This window comes from Eubalaena glacialis, chromosome 1 (assembly GCF_028564815.1).
Source record: "Eubalaena glacialis isolate mEubGla1 chromosome 1, mEubGla1.1.hap2.+ XY, whole genome shotgun sequence".
Lineage (NCBI taxonomy): Eukaryota > Metazoa > Chordata > Mammalia > Artiodactyla > Balaenidae > Eubalaena > Eubalaena glacialis.
The window spans coordinates 61,776,587-61,790,688 of NC_083716.1; the positions used below are offsets into that span (position 1 = coordinate 61,776,587).

Below are 14,102 nucleotides of genomic sequence, written 5' to 3' on the forward strand. Positions count from 1 at the left end.
GTACTGAGCAATTACTTATCGAGTACGTGGAGCATTACAGTAGGTAGTTAGGGAAAGTATCAATACAAAGGAAGGAGGTTTGTAATCTAGTGGGGGTTCTAAACAAAAATTAGGATACAAGGAAATTGTAAATGTTAGATTATAAATTCTGCTGAGGATAATAACCCTATTTGTTCTTCGTGTTGAGCTCCCCGGCACAAAGCAGATATTTAATACAGATCTGGTGAATGATAGTACTAAAAATTGAGGGGGAGAATAGTAATTATCAATTATATTTTGATAAACATTTGTTTTGTGTAAGGACCAAGGGACATACATACAAGGTGGTATAAGACACAACCTTACTCTTAGAGAGATAGACCTATGTACAACTGTAGCGCAGGGCAAAAGCAAGATACATAGGTAGAAGGATCACTGGCTAAGATAGATTTTTGATATAGGTTTTGGAAAAGTAAGTAACAGTGATGGGATTTGGTAAAGGTGAGAAAGAGGGGTGTAAGGTACTAAGGAAAGAAAAGATATGAGCTATATATTTTTAAACTTTTAAAAATTGAGGGCTCCCCTGGTGGCGCAGTGGTTAAGAGTCCGCCTGCCAATGCAAGGGACGCGGGTTCGAGCTCTGGTCCGGGAGGATCCCACGTGCCGTGGAGCAGCTGGGCCTGTGCGCCACAGCTGCTGAGCCTGTGCTCTAGAGCCCTCGAGCCACAGCTGCTGAGCCCATGTGCCACAACTGCTGAAGCCTGCACGCCTGGAGCCCGTGCTCCACAGCAGGAGAGGGCACCTTAATGGGAGGCCCGCGCACTGCAGTGAGGAGTAGCCCCTGCTCGCTGCAAATAAAAAGAAAGCCCGCACACAGCAGCGAAGATCCAGCACAGACAAAAATAATTAATTTTTAAAAATTGAGATATAATTCATATATCATACCATTCATCCTTTTAAAGTGTACAATTCAGTCGTTTTTAGGATATTCATGCATTTGTGCAACAATCACCACAATCAATTTTTGAACATTTTCATCACCCAAAAAGAAAACTTATACTCATTGGCAGTCATTTCCCCTTTCCCCTCCTTCTGCCCAGCCCCTGGCAATCACTAATCTACTTTCTGTCTCTATGGATTTTGGGGCTTTTCATATGAATGGAATCATACAAGGCATTGCCCTTTTTGTCTGGCTTCTTTGAATTAGCATACTGTTTTCAAGATTCACCTGTGTTGTAGCATGAATCAACACTTCATTCTGATTTGTGGCTGGATAATCCATTGGATATACATTTTGCTTGTCCATTTATCAATTGATGGACATTTGGGTTGTTTTCACCTATTGACCATTATGAATAATGCTGCTATGAACATTCATGTACAAGTTTTTCTGTGGACACATGTTTTCAATTCTCTTGGCTATAGTACTATGAGTGGAATTGCTGGTACATACAGTATCTTTATGTTTAACTTTTTTTTTTTTTTGCTGCCCATTAGAACATTTATTTCTCAGAGAGAAAATAAGTTTGACAGTCATATTACAGTAAGTAAAATTAACTTTTGTATTCTTTACAAGCATAGATTTTTCTCTTTATTACCTCTCTTGTACCATCTGTTACAAACAATTCTAGAAAGCAAATAAAGTCACTTTCTACAATAAATAGAGCATCGTGTGCTTCACAGCAGACGTGACTGAGACATAGGCCCCATGCCACAGCAGGACCTGAACCGTTTCCCGTTCTAAAAGAGCAGTTTTAAAAATGAGATTCAGAGAGAGACTGAAAGATTCAAAGAGACTGAAAAAAAAAGGGAGAGAGAAAGAGACTAAGAAAGAGAAAGTGTTGGGGGGAAGAAAGACACAGAAAGAGAGTACGTTTAACCTTTTAAAGATCTGCCAAACTATTTTCCAAAGCAGCTGTAGGTACCATTTTACGATCCTACTGGCAATGAATGAGGCTTCCAATTTCTCCTCATTCTTATCAACACTATCATTGTCTATTTGAATATAGCCATCCTAGTGGATGTGAAGTGGCATCTCATTGCAGTTTTGATTTGCATTTCCCTAATGACTAACGAGCATATTTTCTTGAGCTTATTGGCCATTTGCATATCTTCTTTGGAAAAATGTCTATTCAAATACCCATTTTCATATTCGGGGAACTAGGATCCTGCAAGCCTCACGGCCAAAAAAAAAAGGTATGTTGTGCACAAGGTAGGATAGTTATTTCAGTGCAGATTCACTCACAACCCTCACTGGGGAAAAAAATCCAGAGAGAAATGCCTTACTCAACAGTTGCATAGTTTTATTTTGAGAACTTTTATGACTTATAACACTGCAACTTTAAAAAATCTTTTTCTTAATTTTTATAATTTTTATATGTTTATTAGCAGAAATACAATTTATTTTTAAAATTTGGCTCTGGTAATTGTATCCTAAGCAAAGAGTTTCCATGGGGAGTAGTGTGTGGGTGTGTGTATAGTTTAATAATATATTTTGAAATAGTTTCAAATGTATAGAAAAGTTGCCAGAACAGTACAAAGAACTCCCATGCTCCCATGTCCTCTTCACCGAGATTCTCATACAGTTAACATGTTATTGGTTCATTGCTCACTCTGAGTATGTATGTGTGTGCATATAGCCTTTGTTATTAGTCTTTTTCTGAAACGTTTGAGGGTTGAGAGAGCAAACTGCAGTCATGATGTCCCATCACTCCTAAACACTCCAGCGGGTATTTTCCTCCAAACAGGGACACTCTTCTACATAACAGCAAACAATCTTCCACACCAGGAAATCAATATTGGTACAACACTACCAATCTACTAAGCCCATTCAAATTTTGCCCACTATCCCAACAATGTCTCTTTTCCTTTCTGGGTCAACATGCTATACAGGAATACGTATTGCATTTAGTTGTTGTGTATCTTCAGACTCCTTTAATCTGCAAGAGTTGCCAGTCTTTCATGGCCTTGACAGTTTTATTAAAGGGTACAGGCCTTACTTTCTATAGCACGGCTTACAACCGGGGTCCCTTGTTTGCAGGAGTACCACGAAATGATGCTTTGCTTTTCCCAGTGAGTCTCATCAGGAGGCACAAAATGTAGACTCCCCCCGACACTGGTGATGTTAACCTTGATCACTTGATCATGTTGGTTTCTTAAATTCACTGTTTTTCCCTTTGTAATTGATTAGTATTCCAAAATCATGCCAGTATCCTATTCCTCATCAAACCTCCACACACCAATCTTAGCACTGAAGACTCGTGTCTAAATCATCCACTTCTATAGTTGGTGCCAAATGGTAATTCTCTATTTCCATCATTTCCTCTCCATTATTGGGTTGGCATTCTACCGTTAGAAAGAGCTTTCCTTTCTCTTCATTTATTTATATCAATGTGAACTGGTGTATTCCTATTTTATTCAATGCATTGTAATCCATTATTATCATTGTTTATCTTGATCCTCAAATTGTCTCTGATTTGGCCAGGAGCCCCTTCAAGCTGGCTCTTAGCAGTGCAACATTTTAAAGTTGTATACTGGTAAGATTCATCCACGTTGTGAAGAGCTGTAGTTTATTCATTTTGACTCCTTTGTAATATGTGATATTGTGAATATATATCAGTGTATTCATCCACTCTTCCGTTTGGGTTGTTTCCAGGTTTTTGCCATTGTATTTTGCCATTCCAACTCTAAAGTAATGTTGAATTTCAAACGTATTAAATTTTTGCATTAACATCATATACTTTGAATCTGTTTATTGTATAAATATTGAGCACTAGAAGCAGTGCGGTTTTGCATTCTCCCCAACAGTGTGTGAGAGACAGGCTCCCTTTTAAAATATTGTCTTATCTGCATTTTTCACGGAGAAAGATTTAAATGACCTGTTTTCAAAACCGTTTAATAAAGGCTTTTATTTTATCTTTAAATAAATTTGCTTTTGGTTTTTCTCCTATTTATGGAGAGATACTGAAAGAAAGGGGTCGAAAAAGCAAACTTGAAAGGTGGAAAACTTTGTACTTAGCCAACACTTATGCCAAGGGAAAGTGGCGTCGGCGAAAACACAAGTGACCGCAAATACAGAGGCTGTCGCTCAGGAGCACGGTTTCCGGAACGCAGGCGCAGAAACTCGCGCCCCGTCCCACTTTCCCTCACGGACAATGTTATCGCGAGTCTTGGGATAAACTTGCGGTGATTGTGGAGACACATTTCTCGCGAGATGTAATTGGTTGCTATAGTTGCAAAAAAAAAACACCTCTGAGGCTGAGTGAGGTAAGTCTGCTCTTACTCCTTAGAAAACCGTCTCTTCCCGGCCTCCCCACCCCGGCCCTGCGGCCACACCGTGTTACCTCTGTCTCTTCTCTCTAAGCTTCGGCCAGGCTGAAACGCACACGCCGCATCCCTGCACGACTGTACTCCCGTACAGACTTGAACGCCACCGACCCCGCTAGGCGCGGACGCTCTCGCCAAGCCCAGGCCTCCCACCCAAAGCCAGACTGAGACCCCACTTCCCACTTTGCGCCGAGATTCCCCTACAGTAAGCGCAGACTGCGCTCCTGTCCCCAGACCACTCCCAGTCACATCATCTCCTTCACCTAAACGATTTCTTTCTTTTTGTTTTTTGGGGTTTGTTTGTTTAAGCTATTGTTTTTTGTTTTTTAAATTTTTTAAATTAAAAAAAATTATTGGAGTATAGTTGATTTACAGTGTTGTGCATCTAACCTTTTTCTAATCTGACTTTTCCCCTTCACCTTCTTCTGAGCAGATGACAAGAAATGCGTGTCTTGTCAGTGGCAACAGGAGCCCCCACTTAACTGCCTTGACCATAACTTTTAACTAGCCAGATTTCCTGCACTCATTGTTCAACAGATATGCTGCTAATGCCTCTTGCGGGCCAAGGCATGGTGCCAGGCACTCAGGGACTGCAGAAATGTATGATAGATTACTTGTCTTTAAAGAAGTAATTAAGCATTCAAGAAACGTAGTGCATATTAATAACACCATTTGTGCGGTGCTTCATAGGTTAAGCAGTTTTACTATTTTAGTGGGTATTCGCAACAAATGTGAAACAGGTCAGAAGTTATGTTGTCCGTTTTATAGAAGGTGAGACTGAGGCTCAGAGAAGTTAGGCATTTGTCCAGGGTCAGGCTAGTGAAGGCCTAATTCACGTGCTACTATTGAAAAGGAAAGGAGACAGATGTAAAAGATCGTGTCAAATGTAAACTTGATAAGAAAGTTGTCAGGGCCACTTAGGCCCTGAATGAGCCTGGAGACATAACGTTGAACAAGTGATCTGAGACTTGTAGGTAACAGGGAAAATGAGGGAGTCGCTAGAAAGAGGCAGAATACTTATAAAGCTTGGGGCAGCAAGGTATCTCTTTCTTTTTTCTACCACCAGTCCTAGACACACTTAGCATAGTATATCCGATGTAAATATTTGAATTGCATTAAGTTCCACTTTGAATTGAGTCAGAAAACATGACCTTTTTTATTTTCCTTAACAAATATCCAATTTATTTTTGAAGTCGTGTCCTTAGTGTTGTAAAATAATTTGAAAATATCTTTGACTAAATAAGACATACGTCAGGACTTTTTCCAGTGGACTAACATTCTGTGTGGCTGCTTCTTTCTTGTTATCAAAATATATTTTTCTAAAACTGATAGATTAAGTAATGCTTGAGGGGAGTTTTGCACATCAAAAAAAGAAAAAAGCTACCAAAAAAACACTTTGAAGGAGGTGGGGGATGGGAGGTGGGGTGATGGCATTCCTACCCTCTTTGCCTTGTGATAATTTGTGCTTAATGGGTTAGTTCCATGTATAAGGATCTTTTTAGCACTAACCAGCAGGATCATCCTTGTGACCAGGTCCCTAAGGCACTGCCTATCTGGCACCAAAGTTGGAAAGTGCACAAAACAGTGCTGGACTAGGGCATTTCTCTAGGTTCTCCCCTGGTATTGGTTATGATGTAATGTGGATACTTGTGCAGCTATGGTATATAAGGAGACAGGTTCATTCATTATGTTCACAGAGATCAAAGAAGACCAGAGAGACTTTGCCCAGGTGCTGATATGGAGCAGGTGTCATCAACAGGCAGACCCGTGCAGATCACTGTGACAGATGGATATGACTTGGTAAAGTTATTTTGGGGAATCCTGGAAGTCCTTAGTTTATTCATTCTCCTTGAAAGTACTTTTGTCTTTGGGCTCAGGTCTCCCTGTCAGTCATCCAGTTGTGGCTTGGGGAAGATGTGTTGGGAACATTAGCAGGAGGCATGGAGTTTTGCATTATTCTGTACCACCAAACCTCCTGGCTTTACATAGCAATGGCACTTCCTTCTCAGTGTTCCTTATTGTTAGTCTATAATCAGCAAGTCATACTAGTGTGTGTAAAATACCTGGCAATTTGAATACTAAATTTAATGGGGGTGAAACAACTGGTTTTCATTTTCGTAGACAGCAGTTCCTTTCTCCTGAAAAGGATCTGAATTCCTCCAGAACTTCTCTTGTGATTATTTCATTTGATGAATTTAAATAATAAAACTACAATATGATATAACTATTAAAATTTACAAGAATAATGAAACATCAAAATATTCATTCAGTACTATGAAGTCAAAAAGCTTATTCCAAAACAGGATGTAATAAATGATCTCTACTTTCTTTTAAAGGGTATATATAAAAATGTATATATAAATGTGTGTGCATATATATATATACACACACAGCAAAACACTAGAAAATATATTATTACAGGTAATTTGTTTTCCTATGTGCTTTCCTCACTTTTTCAAATCTTCCACAATGTGTTTTTATAATCATATAAACACAATAACTGTCATTTTTCAAAGCTTCCAACTTAACGGCCTTTAAATAGAATGTTGCATTTAGCTACAACTAGCTTTGTTTAATGACTTTCTGCTTCCCCCGTTTGTATTTGTGACATAGCTTGTTAGGAAAACGTGCAAAATGCTATTTAAAGTCAAAATGGGTTGCCAGATATGTAGGAAAATTCTCTATTTGAATATAATTGTAAAGTATGTTTCTGTCAACAGAAAGGTTTTAAAGGAGATACTCCAGTTACCTTTATCCGTGCAGAATTCAATCAGGTGGTTCTGGGAGACTCTGCAAAAATTACTGTTTCTCCAGAAGGAACTGCAAAATACAACTTCACTTGCAGTTTTGAGTTCAATCCTGAAGGAGGAGTCACTTTAGATGACCTCGCCCACAAACCTGTGTTCTGTAAGTCCTTGGGATTCTAAATATGTTAATTATATGAGTGATCAGGATATTCTGAGGTATTTAGTAGCTGTTGTAGGGACAGATGAACACACCTTACCTTTTTAATCTGGGAATAACACAGTATACTTTGAGTCCCACCTGGTTCTGGCAGCTGTCACCATGACCTACTAATTTTAATCAGTTTGTATTGAAGACCTTTTGACACATAACTGAACTTTAAAAAAAATTTTTTTTTATTTTCCAAATTGACTTTATTCTTTCCAGCAGCTGACAATAAAACATACATATGATAAAAGAAAAGAATATTTATACAATTTTGAAGAAACAATAAGCAATAACATGGAAGCAAACATACTCGTTTATGAAAAAAACGGCCCCCAATTTGAAACAGGACCAATGATATATAGATAATTTGATCTATTCATATGTACAACTCATTTTAATTTCCCTAAAAAAAATTATTTAATAACTTTTTAGTAACTAATCAATTCTTATTAACAGTCAGACAAGTAAGAATGTAGATAATGCTCAATTCAATCCATGGGTGTAAATGAATAGACATATAACTGAAATTTGTAGCCTTTGTCTCCTAAGCTGATTTGCGAACTTTTCCTTTGTATTCCTGTATTTAAGGTTGCCAGATTTAGGAGGAAAAAACAAAACAAACAAAAAAACCAAAAAACAAAATTTGGGACATACTTACACTAAAAAAAGTATTTGTTGTTTATCTGAAATTCAAATTTAATTTGGCATCTTGTATTTTACCTGGCAGCCCTACCTGTACTTCAGTATATTCACCAAACTGTATAGCAATTATTAATTTGCCTCCCTTGTTAGAGGAGACACTTTTTGAAATCAGGGCTGTATCTTATTTATTTCAGAATGTCTAGTGCTTAGAAATATCTGGTATAGAAAGAGGCTCAAAAAATGTTTGTTGAATGAATGAATGGATAAATAGATGGATAGTTTCTGTATTCACACTTTCACAGTTTCTAACTACATAATATTATCTCTGAAATACTTTGTTCCTAAACCTATATTCTAGGCTGAGTCTTTTTTGTTTGTTTGTTTTAACCCATACTCTTTTTTATTTTTTGGTAGTGTGGTTTTTAAAAATTTATTTATTTATTTAACTTATTTTTATTTTTTAAAAAAATATTTATTTATTTATTTTTGGCTGTGTTGGGTGTTCATTTCTGTGCGAGGGCTTTCTCTAGTTGCGGCAAGTGGGGGCCACTCTTCATCGCGGTGCGCGGGCCTCTCACTATCGCGGCCTCTCTTGTTGCGGAGCACAGGCTCCAGACGCGCAGGCTCAGTAGTTGTGGCTCACGGGCCCAGTTGCTCCGCGGCATGTGGGATCTTCCCAGACCAGGGCTCGAACCCGTGTCCCCTGCATTGGCAGGCAGATTCTCAACCACTGCGCCACCAGGGAAGCCCTTAACTTATTTTTTATTGAAGTACAGTTGATTTACAATGTTGTGCTAATTTCTGCTGTACAGCAAAGTGGCTCAGTTATACACATACATACATTCTTTTTTAATATTGTTTTCCATTACGGTTTATCCCAGGGGATTGGATATAGTTCCCTGTGCTATACAGTAGAACCTTGTTGTTTATCCATTTTAAATCTGATAGTTTGCACCTACTAACCCTAAACTCCCAGTCCATCCCTCTCCCTCACCCCTCCTCCTTGGCAAGCACAAGTCTGTTCTCTATATCTGTGAATCTGTTTCTGTTTTGTAGATAGGTTCATTTGTGCCATATTTTATTTATTTATTTTTGTTTTGTTTTGTCTTTTTATTATTAACATTAGTAACCTCGAGATATGTTTAAATTAGAATTGTCATTTTGAATGTTCACATTAAGATATACTGTAATTTGACTTATGAGGACTTGTTTTTAATTAAAAAATTTTTTTATTGGAGTATGGTTGGTTTACAATTTCGTGTTAGTTTCTGCTGTACAGCAAAGTGAGTCAGTTATACATACACATATATCCACTTTTTTTTCTGCCATATTTTAGATTCTACATATAAGTGATATCATATGGTATTTGTCTTTCTCTTTCTGACTTACTTCACTTAGTATGATAATCTCTGGTTGCATCCATGTTGCTGCAAATGGCATCATTTCATTCTTTTTTATGGCTGAGTAATATTCCATTGTATATATGTACCACATCTTCTTTATCCATTCATCTGTCAATGGACATTTAGGTTGTTTCCATGTCTTGGCTATTGTAAATAGTGCTGCTATGAATATAGGGGTGCATGTATCTTTTTGAATTATAGTTTTGTCTGAGTATATGCCCAGGAGTGGGATTGCTGGATCATATGGTGGTTCTATTTTTAGTTTTATGAGGAATCTCCGTACTGTTTTCCATAGTGGCTGCACCAACTTACGTTCCCACCAACAGTTTGGGAGGGTTCCCTTTTCTCCACACCCTCTCCAGTATTTGTTATTTGTAGACTTTTGACGATGGCCATTTTGACTGGTGTGAGGTGGTACCTCATTGTAGTTTTGATTTGTATTTCTCTAATAATTAGTGATGTTGAGCATCTTTTCATGTGCCTACTGACCATCTGTATGTCTTTGGAGAAATGTTTATTAAGGTCTGCTGCCCATTTTTCTATTGGGTTGTTTGTTCTTTTGTTGTTCAGTTGTATGAGCTGTTTGTATATTTTGGAGATTAAGCCCTTGTTGGTTGCATCATTTGCAAATCTTTTCTCCCGTTCTATAGGTTGTCTTTTTTTTTCTTTTTCTTTTGTTAATATTTATTTATTTATTTTAATTTTTAAAAATAAATTTATTTATTTATTTATTTTTGGCTGTGTTGGGTCTTTGTTGCTGCACGTGGGCTTTCTCTAGTTGTGGCGAGCGGGGGCTACTCTTTATTGCGGTGCGCGGGCTTCTCATTGCTGTGGCTTCTCTTGTTGCAGAATATGGGCTCTAGGCGCGTGGGCTCAGTAGTTGTGGCTCATGGGCTCTAGAACGCAGGCTCAGTAGTTGTGGCACACAGGCTTGGTTGCTCCGCGGCATGTGGGATCTTCCCGGACCAGGGCTTGAACCCTTATCCCCTGCATTGGCAGGTGGATTCTTAACCACTGCGCCACCAGGGAGGTCCCAATATTTATTTATTTATTTATTTATTTAATTTTTGGCTGCGTTGGGTCTTAGCTGTGGTATACAGGATCTCCGTTGCAGCATGTGGGCTCTTTCGTTGTGGTGCATGGGCTTCTCTCTAGTTGTGGCTCGTGTGCTCAGTAGTTGCGACACACGGGCTTAGTTGCCCCACTGCATGTGGGATCTTACTTCGCCAACCAGGGATTGAACCCACATCCCCTGCATTGGAAGGTGGATTCTTAACCACTGGACCACCAGAGAAGTCGCTTTTTTTTTTTTTTAATGGTTTCCTTTGCTATGCAAAAGCTTGTAAGGGTGATTAGGTCCCATTTCTTTATTTTTGTTCTTATTTCTATTCCCTTGGGAGACTGACCAAAGAAAACATTGGTACAATTTATGTCAGAGAATGTTTTGCCTATGCTTTCTTCTAGGAGTTTTATGGTGTCATGTCTTATGTTTAAGTCTTTAAGGCATTTTGAATTTATTTTTGTGCTGCTGTGAGTGTGTGTTCTAACTTCATTGATTTACATGCAGCTGTCTAACTTTCCCAGCACGACTTGCTGAAGAGACTGTCTTTTTCCCATTGTATGTTCTTGCCTCCTTTGTTGAAGATTAATTGACCGTAGGTGTGTGGGTTTGTTTCTGGGCTCTCTATTCTGTTCCATTGATGTGTATGTCTGTTTTTGTACCAATACCATGCTGTTTTGGTTACTGTAGCTTTGTGGTATTGTCTGAAGTCTGGTAGAGTTATGCCTCGTGCTTTGTTTTTTTCCTTAGGATTGCTTTGGCAATTCTGGGTCTTTTATGATTCCATATAAATTTTTGGATCATTTGTTCTAGTTCTGTGAAAAATGTCATGGGTAATTTGATAGGGATTGCATTAAATCTGTAGATTGCTTTGGGTAGTATTGCCATTTTAACTATTAATTCTTCCAGTCCAAGAGCATGAGATATCTATTTCTTTGAATCGTCTTTAATTTCCTCTATTAATGTTTTATAGTTCTCAGCATATAAGTCTTTCACCTCCTTGGTCAGGTTTATTCCTAGGTATTTTATTTTTTTTGGTGCGATTTTAAAAGGCTTTTTTTTTTTTTTTTCTTATTTGGCCACACCAAGCGGCTTGTGGGATTTTAGTTCCCCAACCATGGATTGAAACCAGGCCCTCTGTAGTGAAAGCATGCAGTCCTAACCACTGGACCACCAGGGAATTTCCAAAGGTATTGTTTTTTTACATTCCCTTTCTGATATTTCATTGTTAGTGTAAAGACATGCAGCTGATTTCTGAATGTTTATCTTGTATCTTGCTACTTTGCTGAATTAATCTGTTAGATCTAGTCGTTTTTGTGTGGAGTCCTTAGGGTTTTCTATATATAGTATCATGTCATCTGCATATAGGGACAGTTTTACCTTTTCCCTTCCAATTTGGATACCTTTTATTCCTTTTTCTTGTCTGATTGCTGTGGCTAGGACTTCCAATACTATGTTGAATAGAAGTGGTAAGAGTGGGCATCCTTGTCTTGTTCCAGATTTTAATGGGAAGTCTTTCAGCTTTTCACCGTTGAGTATTATATTGGCTGTGGGTTTGTCATAATGGCTTTTATTATGTTGAGATATATTCCCTGTATACCCACTTTGGTAAGAGTTTTTATTGTGAATGGATTAGGTGCATATATGTTGACGAGTGTAAAATCCTCTTCTTGTATTCATCCTTTTACCATTATATAATGTCCTTCTTTATCTTTCTTTATGGCCTTTATTTTAAAGTCTATTTTGTCTGATATGAATATTGCAGCTCCCGCTTTCTTGTCATTTCTGTTTGCATGAAATATCTTTTTCCATCCCCTCACTTTCAATCTATGTGTGTCATTTGCCCTAAGGTGGGTCTCTTGTAGGCAGCATATTGTAGGCTTTTGTTTTTTTAATCCAGTCTGCCACTCTTTGTCTTTTGATTGGAGCATTCAGTCCATTGACATTTAAGGTAATTATTGATACATAATGTATTTATTGCCATTTTTTGAAAAATAAATTTATTTATTTATTTTTGGCTGCGTTGGGTCTTCATTGCTGGGCACAGGCTTTCTCTAGTTGCGGCGAGTGGGGGCTACTCTTTGTTGCAGTGTGTGGGCTTCTCATCGCGGTGGCTTCTCTTGTTGTGGAGCACAGGCTCTAGGCGCGCAGGCTTCAGTAGTTGTGGCACGTGGGCTCAGTAGTTGTGGCTCGCAGGCTCTAGAATGCAGGCTCAGCAGTTGTGGCGTACGGGCTTAGTTGCTCCGCGGCATGTGGGATCTTCCCGGACCAGGGCCCGAACCCATGTCCCCTGCATTGGCAGGCGGATTCTTAACCACTGCACCACCAGGGAAGTCCTTTATTGCCATTTTAAACCTTGTTTTCCAGTTGATTCTATGTTTCTTTTTGTTCCTTTCTTTTTCTTTTTGTTTTTCTTTTTGTGGTTTGATGATTTCCTTTTATTTTATGCTTGTGTTCTCTTTTTGGGTTTAGTGAATCTATTGTATATTTTTGATTTGTGGTTGACCTGTTTTTCAAGTATGGTAACCTCTTCCTATATCTGCTTGCTTTAGACTGATAGTCATATAGGTTCAAACACATTCTAAAAAAAAAGAATCTACATTTTCTTACTCTCCTTTCCCACGTTTTAGGATTTTGATGTCCTTTTTTACATCTTCATGTTTATCCTTTTTCTGTTCCTTGTGTTTATCATCGCTTTCACAAATAGGTTTTTTTTTTTTCTTTTTGATCTGTATACTGGCTAATTTAAGTGATTTACTTTCCAATTGTAAACTGTGATTTCCTCCTTCCTATATCTTCTTGTTTATTTTCTATTTAGGGAGGACCTTTCAATATTTCTTTTAGGATAGGTTTAGTATTGCTGTATTCTTTTAGTTTTTGCTTGTCTGAGAAATTTTTTATTTCCCCTCCTATTCTGAATGATAATCTTGCTGGGTAGAGTATTCTAGGTTGCAGATTTTTCCCTTTCAAAACTTTGAATATATTTTGCCCCTCTCTTCTGACCTGCAGCGTTTCTGTAGAGAAATCAGCTGATAGCCTTATGGGAGTTCCCTTGTAATTAACTATTTTTTTTTCTCTTGCTGCCTTTAGAATCCTTTCTTTATCTTTAACTTTTGCCATTTTTATTAGAATATGTCTTGGTGTAGGTCGGTTTGGGTTCATCTTGTTTGGGACCCTCTGTGCTTCTTGTACCTAGATATCTGTTTCCTTCTTTAGGTCTGGGAATTTTTCAGCCATAATTTCTTCAAATACATTTTCAATACCCTTTTCTCTTTCTTCTCCTTCTGGAATCCCTATTATGCATAGATTGGCATTCTTTATATTATCCCATAGGTCTCTTATATTGCTTTCTTTTTTTTGCGTTTGGTTTTCTCTCTGCTATTTTGATTGGGTAATTTCCATTATTCTATCTTCCAGATCCCTTATTCTTTCTTCTGCATTATTCATTCTGCTATTCATTGCCTTTAGCTCAGCTTTTGTCTTGGCAAATGAATTTTCTAATTTTTCTTGGCTCCTCCTTGTAGTTTCTAGTTCCTTTTTACAGTAATCTGCATTTCTGTCAATAGCCTTTCTTAATACCTTCAGTATTTTCATTACCTTTTTGAACTCAGTGTCTATTAGACTGAAGAGGTCTGTTTCCTTGTTTGTTCCTTCTGGGGAATTCTCTTGATCTTTTAACTGGGAGTTAAAGAAGCAGTTTAACTGCTTCTTCATTTTGCTTATATTTCTCTTACTCTGTG

The 14,102-nt window shown here is 38.0% G+C and overlaps 1 protein-coding gene across 6 annotated transcripts in view; it reads left to right on the forward strand.

Moving 5' to 3' along the window:
- Nucleotides 1-4,209: 4,209 nt before the first annotated feature.
- The window catches only part of CFAP70 (cilia and flagella associated protein 70), an 87,332-nt gene continuing 77,439 nt past the window's right edge, over nucleotides 4,210-14,102 (forward strand). For 3 of the 6 annotated variants that reach the window (XM_061197369.1, XM_061197386.1, XM_061197377.1), the window contains exons 1-3: nucleotides 4,216-4,245; nucleotides 6,003-6,105; nucleotides 7,026-7,212. In XM_061197369.1, the coding sequence (XP_061053352.1) occupies nucleotides 6,043-6,105; nucleotides 7,026-7,212 (250 nt within the window). In that variant the 5' untranslated portion in view covers nucleotides 4,216-4,245; nucleotides 6,003-6,042. Of the gene's footprint in view, nucleotides 4,246-6,002; nucleotides 6,106-7,025; nucleotides 7,213-11,451; nucleotides 11,553-14,102 lie in introns of those variants that run through there. The other 3 variants (XM_061197396.1, XM_061197405.1, XM_061197401.1) reach the window with 3 other exon arrangements.